Source organism: Pituophis catenifer, unplaced genomic scaffold (genome assembly GCF_029215685.1).
Source record: "Pituophis catenifer annectens isolate HBS135680 unplaced genomic scaffold, rPitCat1.0.hap2 SCAF_6, whole genome shotgun sequence".
Lineage (NCBI taxonomy): Eukaryota > Metazoa > Chordata > Lepidosauria > Squamata > Colubridae > Pituophis > Pituophis catenifer.
In genome coordinates this window covers 20,259,455-20,276,889 of record NW_027256886.1, presented here as the reverse complement: position 1 = coordinate 20,276,889, position 17,435 = coordinate 20,259,455, and the positions used below count along the sequence as shown (strand labels likewise).

General features: G+C 39.2%; 1 protein-coding gene across 1 annotated transcript; it reads right to left on the bottom strand.

Moving 5' to 3' along the window:
* Nucleotides 1–12,613: 12,613 nt before the first annotated feature.
* Nucleotides 12,614–13,192, bottom strand: ARL14 (ARF like GTPase 14). Its single transcript, XM_070946021.1, has one exon. The coding sequence runs from the start codon at nucleotides 13,190–13,192 to the stop codon at nucleotides 12,614–12,616; it is 579 nt and encodes a 192-aa protein (XP_070802122.1).
* Nucleotides 13,193–17,435: the final 4,243 nt, after the last annotated feature.

Below are 17,435 nucleotides of genomic sequence, written 5' to 3'. Positions count from 1 at the left end.
AACAGGAAGCGAGCTTCCGAATAATCTCAGCTGTCCTTACCACTCTCTGTATGGACTTTCTATCTGAGGCACTGCTGCCACCAAACCAAACAGTGATGCTGTTTGTTAAAACACTCTCAATTGTGCCTCTAAAAAGTGGCCAGGACAGAAGAAGAAAGATGTGCTCTCTTCATCTGACATAGGAAATGCAGACGCTGGTTTGCACGCTTCACTAAGGATGATGTGTGGAGAGACCAGTTCAGATTTATTTATTTTTTTTTATTTTTTTTTTAATTTGATTTATATGCCGCCCTTCTCCGAAGACTCAGGGCGGCTTACAATGTGCTCAGCAATAGCCTTCATCCTTTTGTATATTTATACAAAGTCAGCTTATTGCCCCCACAACTGGGTCCTCATTTCACCTACCTTAGAAAGGATGGAAGGCTGAGTCAACCTTGAGCCTTGGCGAGATTCGAACCCTGCAGTAATTGCAGGCAGCTGGTCTTAATAAGCTTAATAACAGGGTGCTTTAAACCCCTGTACCACCAAGGCTCTTATTTATTTATTGGTTCAATTTATATGCCGCCCTTCTCCGGAGACTCAGGGCAGCTTACAATGCGTTAAGCAATAGCCTTCATACTTTTGTATATACCTGCTTAGTAGGGCTTTCGGGCCCCCCTAAGCGGTGTTCTTTTTTATATAAAGTCAGCTTATTGCCCCCACAATCCGGGTCCTCATTTTACCTATCTCAGAAGGATGGAAGGCTGAGTCAATCTTGAGCCTGGTGAGATTTGAACTCGCAGTAATTGCAGGCAGCTGGCAGCTAAGTGCTATCTAACAGCGCTTTAGTCCGCTGCTCCACCAAGGCTCATTATAGTTAGTTATCTGCACTCCCAGATACTTAATACTGTTGACCACCTTTCCAGCTGCATCTATCTATGCTCTATTCAACATCACTGTAACTTTGAGCAGTCATTAAGCAAATGTTCATAAGGTGAGCACTTCCTGGAAGGAAGTTTGTTTAGGGAATTTTTAGGCATAAAGAAGTATCTGACCTCCTCTGGTTTATAAGTGCCATTGGCCTCACTGATATTATTGGGAGTCAATACTAGGCAATAATACCCAGTCTCAATACCAACCAAGAACTTTTTAATTTTTCCCTACCAGCTTCACAGTTGAACTACAAGACCAGATTCTGACAACTGCGTTGGGAATGGAAACCAGAGATACATTTAGCATATATTTTATGCAAATGGTTAATACTTATTTGTATTTGGATTTTCATACAGTCTTGAAGCAAAGTTTGCTTAACTATGGTCTGTTGAATCATGCTGAATCAACAATAAGCAAGCCACATTGTGGCATAGGACAAAACATTAGCCTATTCTTACTTTCTTATGTATGCATTTATTTTAAGGACTTATTATTAAAAGAAATCGCCAAATTGCCAAAATGTACTATGTTTGGTTAAACATAGCATGCATGCAGTGAGCAGTAAACAAAGTTTTGAAGTGGACTTTCATTTTCTTTCTCAAGTCAGTGGTCACAAGCTATCATGGCACTGATAAAATTATGTTGCTGCAAATGTGAATCAAGACAGAAAAATGATCAGGGAGCAAGCAATGGCTGTGAATTTGCTATTTGGCAGGAAAAGCAAGTCCAGGCAAATTTCAGGAAAATAATGTCTATTTTTTGTTTGAATTATTTATATAGGTTTGAGGAGTGCTTCAGTTACCATGATCATCAGCATCTCAATGGTTGCTATCACTATATAAAACAGGACAGGACAGGACAGGACAGGACAGGACAGCATAGCATAGCATAGAATTCTTTATTGGCCGAGTGTGATTGGACATACAACAATTTTTTCTTCGGTGCATAAGCTCTCAGTGTACATAAAAGATATAAGTGATAAATATCTTTACCGAGAAAAAGCTATACAGATTGTTTTGAGTTTTGTTCCTTCCCTCTCCCTCAATATTACAGGAGTGGATTACTCACCTTTGGTGAGTCATATTAGTAAAGACTGTAATGATTATTTGTTACACTTCAGCTTTGATGAGTACTTCCAATATTTACCAATCTCCTTTCATTTTTACGTTCTAAATTCTGTGGCATGCTGACTGTAGCCCTACATGAGGCAGTTTCTCAGCCTGGTTCTCCCCACTCCTTCTGCTTACCTCAGATCTACACTGTGGTCAATTCTTGAACTTCTGTGATTCTTGTTTTCTTAAGAAAAGCATTCTATGCAAAGGTGTTGCAGAGAAAGGAAAAAAAAAACTTTTCTTTAGTATTCTGCAGTTACAAGTAGATTTCATGTACTTGAAAATTCTTACTGGTTTTGTTACCATTGTTTTTTATTTAATCAATTCTTTTGTCTGTCCTGCTATAGGGTACTACTATCTCCAGAAAATGATCTATCATATTATCATTTCAGCAATATAACTAGCAAGCATGCAAATCAAATAAAATATAAAAAAAGCAAATGAATAAAGAATAGTACATGTTTAAAAGCCTGACTGGAAAAATAAATGGTATTCTCATCATTTTGCAGGTATTAAGCATGATTAAAATCAAGTGATACTTTGAAGGCTGAGTTTGGCTTTTAAGCAGTGGTGAAATGTAAAATTTGTTACTATCGGTTCTGTGGGTGTAGTTTGATGGGGGGGGTAATATGACTGAGTGGGCATGGCCAACCTTTTTTTTTTACTTTTTTAAAGCATTTTTTACAATCTATTCGGGCAAATAGGTTGTAAAAGAATGCTTTTAAAAGGTAAAAGAAAGGCTCTGATGATCACAGCTGTGGTGTGCGATCGTCAGAGCCTTTTTTTTACCTTTTAAAAGCAGGAAGTAATGACACCCCGGTGGGTGGGCGGAGCCTCACGCCGCCATCGCTACCGGTTCTCTGAACCACCTGCCACAATCGCTACTGGATCACCTGATCGGTCTGAACCAGGTGCATTTCACCCCTGCTTTTAAGCCATATATTTAGCATCTCTAAGAAAATTCCAATTATTTGAACAGGGACTCCTGCAACAAATTTTGTAGAGGACGCAACTGTTTTTCAGAAACAGCAGATGATAATATAGTTAGTCCTTGACTTACGACCACAATTGAGCCCAACATTTCTGCTGCTAAGTGAAACAGTTGTTAAGTGAGTTTTGCCCTATTTTACAACCTTTCTTGACCCAGTTGCTAAGTGAATCACTGCAGTTGTTAAATTAGTAACACAATTGTCTTTGCTTGTCAGAAGGTTGTAAAAGGCAATCACATAATTCCTGGCACACCGCAACCATCATAAATATGAACCAGTTGCTAAGTATTTGAATTTTGATCACATGACCATGCGGTTGTTGCAAAGGTTGTAAGAGTGAAAACCAGTCATAAGTCACTTTTTCAGTGCTGTTGTAACTTCAAACAGTCAATAAAGGAATGGTTATAAGTCAAGAACTATCTGCATCTAGCAAAATTTGATCTTGGAAAACAGTGGGGTTGGACATAGAAAGTGGTTGAAGTGAAAAACCACCAGACAGAATAACAGAGTTGGAAGGGACCTTGGAGGTCTTCTAGTCCAACCCCCTGCTCAGAAGGAAGCCCTATATCATTTCAGACAAATGGTTGTCTAATCTCCTCTTAAAAACTTCCAGTGTTGGAGCATTTACAACTTCTGGAGGCAAGTTGGTCCATTGATTAATTGTTCTAACCGTCAGGAAATTTCTCCATAGTTCTAGGTTGCTTCTCTCCTTAGTTAGTTCCCATCCATTGCTTCTTGTGCTTTGGAGAATAGACTTGACTCCATCTTTATGACAACTCCTTAGATATTGGAACATTGGTATCATGTCACTCCTAGACCTTCTTTTCATTAAATTAATATAAACAGACTGTAAATTGGACTGGGAAGTCTAAAATGTTTCTGGAAGAAGATGATAACAAAGCACTTTTTCTATTTTTGCAACAAAAGCAAGATCATTTGGACACTAGGGGTTATCCCTGATCAGAGAAAACCTAAATATACCTATTATTTTTCTAAATAACCACTGAAATTCAAATTAATTTTGAAACAAGCAGCGCCATTTCATTTGTCTGATGTTTGAATTAATAGAAATAATTTCTCAGTGTATCTTGCAGAGTATATTTTCAATAATCACTAAAATTATTATTTTTTTTAAAAAAAGTACCAATTAAAATTCCATCTTTTTAAACTTATTGGGGTTTGTTTTGTTTTTTTGCTTGTTTCTAACAGTGAATATAATGGACCACCAGATGGTGCTCTTTTGAAAGGCTTTAACTGTCAAGTATCTTTGTATGCTAAATTGTAATATTGTAGTAAATGTGTTTTCTGGACATAGAAATTTATGTGGACAAAGTAGAATTGATGATGCCCTAGAGGAAGGCATTGGAAGATATTTGAATGTGTAATTTTGTTGTTCTTGTTATTAAAGGGATTTTAAGCACCCCATTAAGGCTATCAAATGATGTTTTAAGAGATGGAATGGTATATGCTGGAAAAGAGCACAGCTGGTTGGAACCCAAAACAGGAATGAATATTGTGCTGGAATTGAAGTCTCCCCTGGGCTTTCTAAATCCTTTCCCTATATTCCAAATATCTCTTATGCTCCATCAGAGTCTTCAGGATATGCTTTGATCCCAACTATATTAATATAATTTTCTTTCAGTTTTGAGCCAGGCTGTAGTTCTCATTACTTCTAACTTCACAATGGAAAGTATCTTAAATGGGGCACCAAAGAATACACCACTGGCCAGCTGAATAATAAAACAAAACAGGATCCAATCACTGTCCTACTTCCCAAGATTACCATTGGATGCTTTTTAAAATTGAGGTCCAGTTTGGTCTAGTCTAGTGATTAAGACATCAGGCTAGAAACTGGGAGCTTGAGAGTTTTAATCTTGTCATGAGACATGAGAGCCGGCTGATGACTTTGGGCCAGTCACTCTCAGCCTAACTCAACACACAGAGTTGTTGTGGGGAAAATAAGAGGAGGAAAATTTGCCATCTTGGGTTATCTATAATCATAATAAAGGCATGATAAAAATAAATAAATAAAAACATCTATGCATTCACAATTGGGTGCTTAATTTAAAACATCAGAGATATGACGGCACCATGCTTTCTCTACTGAGAATGGGAAGAGTCAGAAGCAGTGATGGGTTGCCCCCGGTTTGCACCGGTTCTATAGAACCGGTAATAAAACCGGCGGGAGGCTCCGCCCACTGACCCCGATGTCATCAAAATGTTTCTGCGCTTGTGCAGAAGAGTGTACGCGTGGCCCCGCTGTGAACTGGTAGTAAAGGTAAGTAGAACCCACCCCTGGTCAGAAGCCAAGATGAGGCAAGATTTCCTACGGTCAAGAAGCTTCCTTGTCCTCATGTTTTGTAGAACTCCAACCCTTCTAATGGAAACTGGATGCAGAGTGTGTCTTGGTAAACCATGGCCAAGTCCCAACGAAATTAACTCAATTAATTGGCAAAGAGAATCAAGACCATGAAACCAGTCCTGGGACTTCCTCGCTCAAAGCAGTGACACAAAATGTGACATTTTATCTTCTAACCAATAGAACAATTCAGGTTTGCTTGAAATTGAAAACTATTCATATTTGGAAGTTCTCTTCATAGGTTTTAGTGCCTATTTAATGTTCTTTTAATTGCCATTTCAGAGATGGAGATGATATCACTGCAGAGATGCCAATTTGTACAGTGTGTCCATGTAATCTCAATCAGTCCAAAAGCCTTGGTGCTCTCTTAAGTTGGGTATATCATGGCCAGAGTGTGACTAGTCCAAAAACCTGGTTTGATTTCTGAATTGCTGCTTTTCTGCAGACATTTTCTGCAAGAGCTCCTCTTTATGGAAAATCCCCTTCCAACAGATAGAAGATTTGTGCTCCTGCTTCTGGTGGGAGCTTTGGAAAATGTGACTTCAGGAACTGAGATGTGAATAGTCAGAAGTTAGGATGTAGCCATAGATTCTGATGCTAAACTTTGCTATGCTTTACAGCAGAGGTCTTCAAACTTGGCAGCTTTAAGAGTTGTGGACTTCAACTCCTAGAATTCTGGGAATTGAAGTCCACAAGTCTTAAAGCTGCCAAGTTTGAAGACCTCTGCTTTACAGGCTGACAAACTCACATTATTATGCTGGATTTTGATTATTTGAGTATTATATTATTAATATACTATTTTATTGCTTGTGAATTGCTAAGAGTTGAAATAATTGAAACAACATAAAAGCATTTCTGATAAATAATGAATAACATCTGAAAATATTTTCAAAATTAGTAGATCAACATTTGTCTTAAGCAATAAAGCCATAAATGTCAAAGCTCTTAACTTTAATCATATCACATATTATAATGTTGAAGTTATAAAATGCCTATCAGATGATATCGGACATTTTCTGCAAAAAGCAAAAAACCTATTTTTTATGGCAAAAAAGCTTTTATGAATTGCAGTTCTCTTCACTGGATGCATGGATTACTATCCAGAGAGTTGATAAAGTCCTAGTTAACATATATGTTAGTATGTTGGGTGATTACAGCCACTGTAATTTGAAAACCAAGTTTCATGGCTTAGTTAGTTTAGTAATGGTTTATGTAACAAAGCAGATTTTAAATGCTTGGGCCTATTCTAGGTTGGTAGTAGGGATTATAAGAGAGTAAAACTGAATGTTGGAACCACTGGTTAGTCCCACTTGATAAAAAGTGTCCATGAAAGAGACCTAAAACAAGATGGATTTTCAACATCAGCAAGTCTTGCATGCCCAATTAGCAAAAGAAAGTTCAGGACCATATAGGTTGGAAACATGCAGAAGAGGCCTTCATCCTGCAATGGATAGACAACGGCTAAAATTATGATGATGATGATGAATGGTTAGTCACACAATAAAAACGTGACACAGGCATGCTTATATGGACAGCCTAATTAACATATGCTATGTGATCAGAGCACAAGGCCACATATATGTCAATCATATTTTAATATGCAAGTTGTAAGATTGAAGACAACATCTTCGAATCTCGCTGTTTGAGGAAGTTGCATAGCATTCTCAAAGACTCTTCCCATCCTGCTTACAATCTTTTTGGACTGTTGCCTTGTGGCAGAAGGTACAGAACAATTAAAACTCGGACTGCATGTTTTCTGAATAGTTTTTATCCCAGAGCTATAATTGCACTCAACAATGAACTAAAGGGCCACCATCAGTGAGCTCTTGGATAGCATTACTTGGTCTGTTGTGTGGATGTTTGGGTGGTTTAGGGGCGGGGAATTTGTGGTGGGTAGGTGGGGTGTTTGGGGATTGTTTTGTGTGTTGGACCTGGTCTTTGGGTATTAAGTGAATTTCGTTGTATGGGTATACTGTGTATATATGTACAATGACAAGTTATTATTATTATAATAGGAAATATAGGAGTGTGGGATTTTTAAAAAATAACTAGAGTGCAGCAGTGAAGACTTGATTAATTCTTGTCTCAGCTTTTGCTCTAAGGACTTCTTTCCTTTTTGAAGCCAGATTTGATTTGGAGAGGAAGAGAACTCCTTGCACAACCAATAGGTAGGAAAATGGTGGAAAATAAAATGAGAGTTTGGTGTTATATGTGGGGTTTTTTTTGTTTTGTTATTAAAATACCTTATTCATCTAAAAAGAAGATGATCTTGGATTCATGGAACAAAAAAGAAAGAGAAGGGGAGGGAACTGAGGCAAGATAAGAGGGAAAAACACAGCAGAAAAAAAATTATGCCAGAAGTTACATTGAAAAATGAAGAGATGAGTACAGAGCAATGTCTATTAAATTATTGTTCAATTGTAGAAATGTATTAAAACCAGTGGAGGATGAAATCACAACTGTTTTGTGTATTTAAGATTTCTACGGATATACAGTTACTGTATAACATCATAATAGTCTGTAATGGATTTTTATTTATTTATTTATTTTGCAGGTGCTCCTTGGATTTATATATGACATTCCCATCTTTTTGAATTCCTTTTTCTCGTCAGTTCAGATGAGATTTACCTCCACGTAACCAATATTGATTGATCCATTCAGAACATTTTTTTTCTTTCTTCTTCCAGAATTGTGGAATCACAGACAGTTTATTTATACAGGGTATCCCAAAAGTCTCCGTTTATGTGTCTAATGTGAGTACACAGATGTATAAAAGAAAACAACACTGAAGTTATATATTTTGAGCTCAGTTTTAAAAATACAGCATAGATAAATTCATGTCAATTTAAAATTTGGAACCTAAAGTTAGCATGTGAATCGGATGCAGTGAAATCCTTAAGCCATGTTTTATTATACTGGTTTTTCTATAGATATATTAATACATTCAGTGGTGAGTTGCCCCTGGTTCGGACCGGTTCTATAGAACCAGTAGTAAAACCGGTGGGAGGCTCCACCCACCGACCCTGACATCATCTGGACGCTTCTGCACATGTGCGCAGCCCCATTGCAAACCGGTAGTAAAGGCAAGTAGAACCCACCCCTGAATACATTGCTACTTTTTAATGGCTTTTTCAGGACATATGGAGTTTTAAATATATATATATTTAACTCTTGCTGGCTGGTCAGTACAATCTTACATCTCTGACACTGGCCAAATTCTTCTTTGTTGCCTTTAAGAACTGAAGCCAAGTGTTGATTCAGGAACAACCCCTGGGTAAAATATTTAATGGCTTCCTATCTTTTCTTTTAAACAATAATGCAAAACCATGTTGTTGTTTCATTTTGTGCCTCTTTCTGTATTTTATTTATTCATTAAATCTTTTATTCATCAATTCAACATATCTCGCATGTGTAGTCTATGTACATAATGTAAAAGTTTCAGGTTTTTTAAAAAAAAAATTCAGAAAGATGTTGCTTTGTAATAAGACAGTTGTGAAAGGCCCAAGATATCTGACAATATTATTATCACACTCACAGTTGGAGCCAAGAAGGGTGACAGAGTCAGAGAGATTGTTGTGAAGTTCCTTTTAATATCTTTTGGAAAATGAGAGGTGATATTTATTCCCTGGAAGTTGCTAGGTGACCTTTCTTAAATCTTGAAAATGGGTCAGAACCAGTTCTCCTTGCCTTTCTTCCAAGATGCTTTGATCTGGGGATCTGAATATGGAAAGGATGAAAAGATGCCTCTTTTAACCTAGTCTGTGGGGCAGAAGGAACTGACTTTCATCTCAGTATATTAGAAAACATTACAGGTGCCTTTCTCAGGAGATCAGATGGAAACATAATCTCTTTGATTTGATTTTTTTCATCTATGACCCTCCAACTATTATTTTCAATCTCCAGTGTTATGGTGGCAACAGCATTTGCAGTGTTATAGCATCATGCCATAAGCTCCCCATGTGTGTGACATCACAATGCACATAGAAAAGGGTGGGGCTCATATTGCTGGCCAGTGGTAGAGTGTGCTGAGTGTTGAAGGTCTACAACCTTTGGAGATCCATTGTTTTCCGCTCCTGGGGTGGGGGAAGAAAAAAAGATTCATCACCCCTTGTCAAAGCTTATACAATGGGTTAAGGTTTCTATCATGAGTATGGATACACTGACATTTCTCTTTTTAATGTTGCCATAGCATTGCTTCATCACCATAGCAATCGCTTTTTGGATATCGTACATTTCCTTTAATCATACTTAACTCTTCCCCATCATAACATCCTCTGATATAATTTCCTTGGCTTAAATGATGGTTGGGCATATTGACATGATGATTAGCATTGTTAGTCAGAATTTTGAAATCTTTTTCAAAACTGATTAATATGACACCATAATTATAATACAACACGTTAAAGCTCAGAAAATGTTATTTGTACAGTAACTTTACGGGGCAAAGTAACCTGTAAGTGATATACATGCACCAAACAATTTTCACCTTGAAGTACTTTAAATGCATGCTATAACAGTTACTTTCAGTAATATAGGTGGGCTGGTGGTGGGTTGCCCCCCGGTTTGCACCGGTTCTATAGAACCGGTGGTAAAACTGACAGGAGGCTCCACCCACTGACCCTGACGTCATCAGAACACTTCTGCGCATGCGCAGAAGAGTGTGCGCACATGCGCGGCCCGTTGCAAACTGGTAGTAAAGGTAAGTAGAACCCCCCCCCCTGAGGTGGGCCTTAACCTATCACTAGTCAATCCTACTTATTTCAGTTGGTTGTACAGTGGTTCATCATATGAACAACCAAATTTTATGTCCTTTTTGCAATGGTTGTTAAGTGAATTGCCATGGTCATTAAATAAATCTGAATCATTAAGCAAAGTCTGATGGCACTTAACCTACTATTGAAGAAGAGCTGAGGATCTTTCAGACTCTAATGGCACTTACGATGTGGCTAGATTAAAGCCTTCGGGATGTTGAGTTGCTGATACTGCCATTCAAAAAAAGAAAATCTGAAGTTATACAAATTATAGGGGGAACATGGAGTGTAAGAAGCATGAAATGGAAAAGTTCAAGACAATAAAAGATAAAATGAAATGACTATGCACTGACATCTTAGGCATCAAAGAATTGAGATGGACAGGGGTTGGCTCAGATCACCCTGTTATTACTCAGGGGTGAAAAACAAAGAAGATATGAAGATGCTTTTATATTTAGGAAAGACATGGCAAGAATATTAATTGATCACCATATAATCATTGCAGTCCTTTGACTGGAATGAGAAAAATTCAACCAAGGCAGACTTTTTACATTTGAACACATTAAAAATATGCAAACATAATAGATGTCTCTCTATAAGATACCTGTTCACAGGTATCCTCTTTATAGGTGCAAATGCTTTATTACCAATGATATTCTATGATAGTTAGAAACCAAGTGAAAGTGGGAATTTCATATTACTAATGCAAATGATTATTATACCTATTATGACTTATATGAAGCATCATGAAGCATTTTCCAACAAAGCAATGCATCAAACACTCATTACATTCTTCCAGTATAAAAGATGTTTCAAATTAACAATGTATTCTCCTGGCTAAGCAAAACCGAGATTCTGATTCTGTACATTTTATACACATATCACTAAAAATGCAATAAATGGAATGTATGTTTCTGAATGCGTTCCCTAGTAAAGACTTCAAACTGTTAAAAGACTCCTTTTATTTACTGCTGTGGTTTGTGTTCTTTGTGAACCTACCTTGCAGGAGAATTTATTGTCCATTCGGACAAAATATCTCCGGTATCAATTAGTATTAATAATTAAAATTATTTAATAATTTTAAATTATTTTAATTGCTGTTTGTCTTTGTGCTTTTAATAGGCTGTACACCGCCCTGAGTCCATCGGGAGAAGGGCGGTATAGAAATAAAATTATTATTATTATTAGTAGTAGTAGTATTAAATGTTTTATACTAGATGAATTCTTAAAGAGAATTTGGATACTATTGAGTTATGAAAATTAAAGAAACATTATATTAAAGATTTTCTATGTGAAGTCTTTTCTGTTTTGTTTTAGAATATGATCAGTGGTGGGTTGCTCCTGGTTCACACCGGTTTGCAAGAACTGTTAGTAAAAATTTGTAGTAGTTCGGAGAACCGGTAATAACATTAGTTGGTCACACCCCTGAACCGGTCCCCAGCCCGGTTGCCACTTGCTTACCCTGCCCACCTCATCAGAGGCTTTTTTTTTACTTTTAAAAGCATTTTTTTATACAACCTCTTCGGCTGAAAAAATGCTTTTAAAAGTTAAAAAAAAAAAGCCTCTAATGATCATGCGGCACAGCTGGGATCGTAAGAGGCTTTTAAAAGCATTTTTTTCTGCAACATCTTCGGCTGAAGAGGTTGTAGGGGAAAAAAATGCCTTTAAAAGCCTCTGGCAATCCCAGCTGAGTTGCCTGATCGTCAGAGGCTTCTAAAAGCATTTTGTTCTGCAATCTCTTAAGGTTGTAGAAAAAATGCTTTTAAAAGTAAAAAAAAAAAAAAAGTTGGCCATGCCCACCCAATCACATTACCCCTCACCAAGCCACACCCACAAAATAAGCCACACCCACAGAATCAGTAGTAAAAAAATTTAGAACCCACCCCTGGATATGATATAATTACTTTAGGCAGCTGTAAAACAAGGAAATAAAAAAGTAAACACTTTACCCTTTTGTGCACTTTACTTGGTTTAATTAAAATAAAACATATTTTTACAATTTATATATTATATTGAACATTTTATCTTTGTGTGGAAGACATGCTAGCATAAACTTTAGGGCAGAACTGCAAATCTATATTTTATTTGATTTTATAGTAATAGCATACTAATGACAAGTTGGGTTTTGTCTAATCATTTCCAATTACTTATTGCAGAAGCTTCAAAATTGTTACATTAATTATTGCATAATTGTTGGATGCAGAATGGATGACATGTACAGAAACACACACACACTTACATAACCATTTATACTGTGGCTGACTTTATTCTTTTTGCAGTTTCATACTTCAGATTTAATTATATTTCTTTCCGTACAGCAACAGAATATTTTTGAAGGCCAACAGACATGAGCAATTGGCCCGAACTCTATCACAAATGTTTCACTTTCATGAAAAAATAGGAAAACATATTACAGAATCTGACGGTTAATGAACAGGCTAATGTTCTACCCCAGCAATGAATTAATTATCCAGATTATGAAATGATAGTTTAAAGTTGTTTGAAAATTGCAAAGCCCTCTTGTTTAGATTTTATGCAAGATTTTGCAAATTTTGTCACTTTTTGGAATGCTTCTGAGAGTCCTTGTCCCGTAAGTGCACAACAAGGCTGTACATACCAGTTTCGGTTTTGGCAGTGCTTCTTCATGTTGAGTCTCTGAGTTATTTCTTCAGCACTCAGAGCTCCAGGAAGATCCTGCTTGTTTGCTAGTACAACCACAGGTACGTTTTTAATATTGTCATGTTTTAAAATAAGCTCCAGCTCTTTCTTTGATTCTTCCAAGTGCCGCTTGTTAGAGCTATCAACAACGTAGACCAAGCAATCCATGTCTTCCAAATAGTTGTCCCAAGCAGTCCTCATTTTCTGCTGACCTCCAACATCCCATATTGTTAAGGTCATATCTTTTGATGTTTTAATCATCTCCACATTAAAACCAATTGTTGGCTCTGTTAGGAAGACTTCATTACATTTTAGCTTGTATAGAAGCGTGGATTTCCCAGATGAATCTAGTCCAAACATTATAATCTGGGCTTCTTTGATTTTCAGTTGTGTAGAATTTATAAGCCCCATTTGTTAGTTGTGTTTGCTGTTCTTCTTATGGGTTTGGTGTCTGGCTCAGAGAAACAATGGCTGGTAAAAGAGGAAGCAACAGAAATATCAGGTTTCTGCTTTGTAATAAGAATAAGGTTGGGCATGTATTTGTTTTATGACTTTACCTGCAAACAGAATTTTACAGGCTATCTAAAGGCGGATTTATATTGACATAAAAAACAGAAGTTGATTAATGCCAAGGTACAATACATACAAAGGTTTTATTGTTTTGCTCTTGTGATATTTCTCTTTAGACATATTACTCTTAATATAAGGGTAAGTATAGTTTTTCACAATATTATAGTACACAGTCCTCAAATTACAACCACAATTAAACCCAAAATTTCTGTTGCTAAGTGAGACAGTTGTTAAGTAAACTTTGCCCTATTTAACAAACTGTCTTGCCAGGGTTGTTAAGTGAATCACACAGTTGTTAAGTGAATCTGGCTTCTCCATTGACTTTGCTTATTAGGTTGGATAAGGTGATCGCATGACCCCCAAAACATTGCAACCATAAATGTGAATTAGTTGCCAAGCATGTGAATTTTGATCATGTGACCATAGGGATGCTGCAACGGTCATAAGTGTGAAAAAGGTCACTTTTTTCAGTGCCGTTGTAACTTTGAACGGTCACTAGCAATAGCAATAGCACCTATATTCTGTTCCCCAGGCATCTGGCTCCACTGGGAACAGACAGATAAACTCTAGCAAATAGGTTTTCATACATATTGTTTATTAGGGTATCCTCAAGAATCACAGACTTACAATCGTGATGAGTCATGGTAAGTCATGGTGAGATTCATCCTTATTTCATAATCTGTCCCATTTCCTAGTGTAAAATGACAGTAGTTCTGTCCCCCTGTTCAGAAAGCATGCTTCTCTCTTCTGTGGTAGTTCAAAATAGCCAGGTCTTTGTTCTGCACCCAGGCAGAGAGCCTCAGTGGCCAATCAGCCACACAGTAGTCATGGACTACATTTCCCATAATGCAATCTCTCTCTACATCTCCCACAATGCAATCTCTTAAGGAGACAGCTCTTAATTCTTAAGGTAACTAATTCACTATAATTCACTATCTGAAACAGCACAACTTATATACCATTTCACAGTGCTTTCCAGCTCTCTCTAAGCAGTTTACAGAGTCATCCTATTGCCCCCAACATTCTGGGTCCTCATTTTACCGACCTCGGAAGGACGGAAGACTGAGTAAACCTTGAGCCGGTGAGTCCCGAACTGCCAAACTGCTGGCAGCTGGTGATCACCAGAAGTAGCCTGCAGTACTACATTCTAACCACTGTGCCACCCCAGCTCTGTTGTAAGTCGAGAACTACCTGTGCAATATCCTTATTGAAGCACCCATTCTGTGACATTCTCTGCCCAGACTCCTATCATTGTCAGACCCTATTTTTCAAGCTTTCTTGATTTATTTTTTTACAGGCGCCAAATTATAATTGGTCATGCTTTTTTTTCCCTCAGTAGATGTTCAGTAACTGGACTGCATAGGAATGAAATAACTTATCATACCCATTTAGCAAAGCAAAGATGTTCATCAGAGACTGACTTCTCTCTGAGGTTGAGGGCTGTGTGGGGGCAGTGCAAAAATCAAGATGTTGCCTCAGTCATGCAATTGAAGTTCTGGTTTTGCTACAATTCCTTCCCACTTTTTCACTTTTGATGTAGCAATAATAGTGATAAAAGTGACCCATTGTATCTCATTCAGTGGTGGGATTCAAATTTTTTACTACCGGTTCTGTGGGCATGGCTTGGTGGGCATGGCAGGGGTTACTGCAAAATCCCCATTTCCTCCTGATCAGCTGGGACTCGGGAGGCAGAGAATGGATGGGGATGGGGCCAGTCAGAGGTGGCATTTACCAGTTCTCCGAAATACTCAAAATTTCCGCTACTGGTTCTCCAGAACTGGTTAGAACCTGCTGAAAACCACCTCTAATCTAATTGTCCCTAAGAAAGCATTACAGGGAAGGAAGGCTGTTAGAACATGTGAATTGGGCAGAAACATATATAGCTGCCCTTCTCAAGCACATGATTCTGGACGGCTCACAACATTAAAAACAGTTGAAAACACATGCAAATATTAAAATAAAACAAGAAATAAAAAAAACAAACTCAGCTGGACAATCAGAAAAAGCATACTCAGCATAGCCTTGAAATGGGCTCCCTCCATTGCACACCCAATATAATGGAATGTAGCAAGGAGATGGATTCCCAGGTGGGAGAGGGTATATTCCAGAAAAGTAAAGAGGCAATTTAGTTCAGATATTTTGTGTTAAGATGCTGGTTTTGTCAGCTGGAAAGCCGACAGCCCAGGCTCAATACCCAAGTGCCACATGATGGTTTGAGTTCCTGTCCTCGCCCCATCTCCGGATGGCCTCTGTCTCTCTCTCTCTGCCAGCTCCATTCCTTCTTCCCCCTCCGAGCTCTCAGGTTGCCTTGATCTGACCCTGACTCCCATGCCATCTTCTCCTCTGATTCGGCTGCTGGAGGGGCTGGCGGTGAAGAAGCCACAGCACTAGCAGTTTAAAGGCATGCAAATGCAAGTAGATAAATAGGTACCACTTCTGGGTGACTTTCAATGGGAAGCTAACATCACACTGCAATGTCATGCTGGCCACATGAAATGTCTTCGGACAGCACTGGCTCAATGGCCTTGAAATGGAGATAAGCACTGCCCCCTATAGTCGGCAACGACAGCATAACCTGACCCACTTAATTTATGGCTCTACTCACATGGGGGGACACACACTGGACCTTGTTTTTGTCTCTGGACAGTGGTTGAGTGATCTCGAGATAGGGGATATAGTGATTGAACCCTTGTCATGGTCAGATCACTCCCTCCTTCGCCTGGACCTTCGAACCGCCACACCCCGCCGCAGGGAGGCGGAACCGACCAGGTTGTTCCGCCCCAGGTGCCTGATGGATCCTGAGAGATTCCAGATGGAGCTTGGGCCATTTCCTGAGGTTCTAGCACACGACTCGGCTGAGGACTTAGTGGCTGCCTGGGATAGGGCGGCGGCTGATGCTTTAGACCGAGTCGTGCCTTTGCGGCCTCTGACCCGGCGCCGGTCTCACCTGGCTCCTTGGTATACTGAGGAGCTGAGGGAGATGAAGCGCCGGAAAAGACGCCTAAAGAGCAGTTGTAGGGCTAGTCGTTCTGAATCTGACCGAACACTGGTAAGATCTCATATTAAGAATTACCTAGTGGCGATAAGAGTAGAGAAGAGTAACTACTTTTCTACTCTTATTGCGTCATCAGATAATCGCCCAGCCGCCCTGTTTAGGGTGACCCGCTCTCTGCTCCATCAAGAGACGCGGGAAGACCCCTTGGAGGGTAGAGCTGAGGATTTTGTACAATATCTGTATGACAAAATTGCTCAGATTCGTGAACAGCTAGACTCTGACTGGATTGATCCAGAGGAGATGACAGGGGCAGGTCCTGAGAATATTATTTGGGAAGAGTTTGATCCTGTGACTCCCGAAAGCGTGGACAGGATACTGAACAGACTAAAGGCGACCACATGTTTATTGGACCCGTGTCCATCCTGGTTGGTACTGGCCTCCCGGGAGGTGACACGAGGCTGGCTCCAGGAGATTATAAATGCTTCTTTGAGTGAGGGTGTCTTTCCCACCGTCTTGAAAGAGGCGGTGGTGAGGCCCCCCCTCAAGAAGCCCTCCCTGGATCCAGCTGTATTAGCAAATTATCGTCCTGTCTCCAACCTTCGCTTTGTTGCAAAGGTTGTTGAGAGTGTGGTTGCACGACAACTGCCTCAGTACCTGGATGAATCGAATTATCTAGATCCGTTCCAGTCGGGATTCAGGCCCGGGTACAGCACAGAGACAGCATTGGTCGCATTGGTTGATGATCTCTGGAGGGCTCGAGACAGGGGTTGCTCCTCAGTCCTTGTCCTATTAGACCTCTCAGCGGCTTTTGATACCATCGATCATGATATCATGCTGCACCGGTTGGAAGGGTTGGGGGTGGGGAGCACTGTTCTACAGTGGTTCTCCTCCTTTCTCTCTGACCGGTCGCAGTCTGTGTTGACAGGGGGGCAGAGTTCGACCCCGAGGCCCCTTATATGTGGGGTGCCACAAGGATCGGTCCTCTCGCCCCTTCTATTCAACATTTATGTGAAGCCGCTGGGTGAGATCATCCGTGGTTTTGGGGTGAAGTACCATCAGTACGCTGATGACACCCAGCTGTACATCTCC

Bases quoted from the DNA above. Each gene is read 5' to 3' on its own strand.
- ARL14 (XM_070946021.1), bottom strand. From the start codon at position 13,192: ATGGGGCTTATAAATTCTACACAACTGAAAATCAAAGAAGCCCAGATT.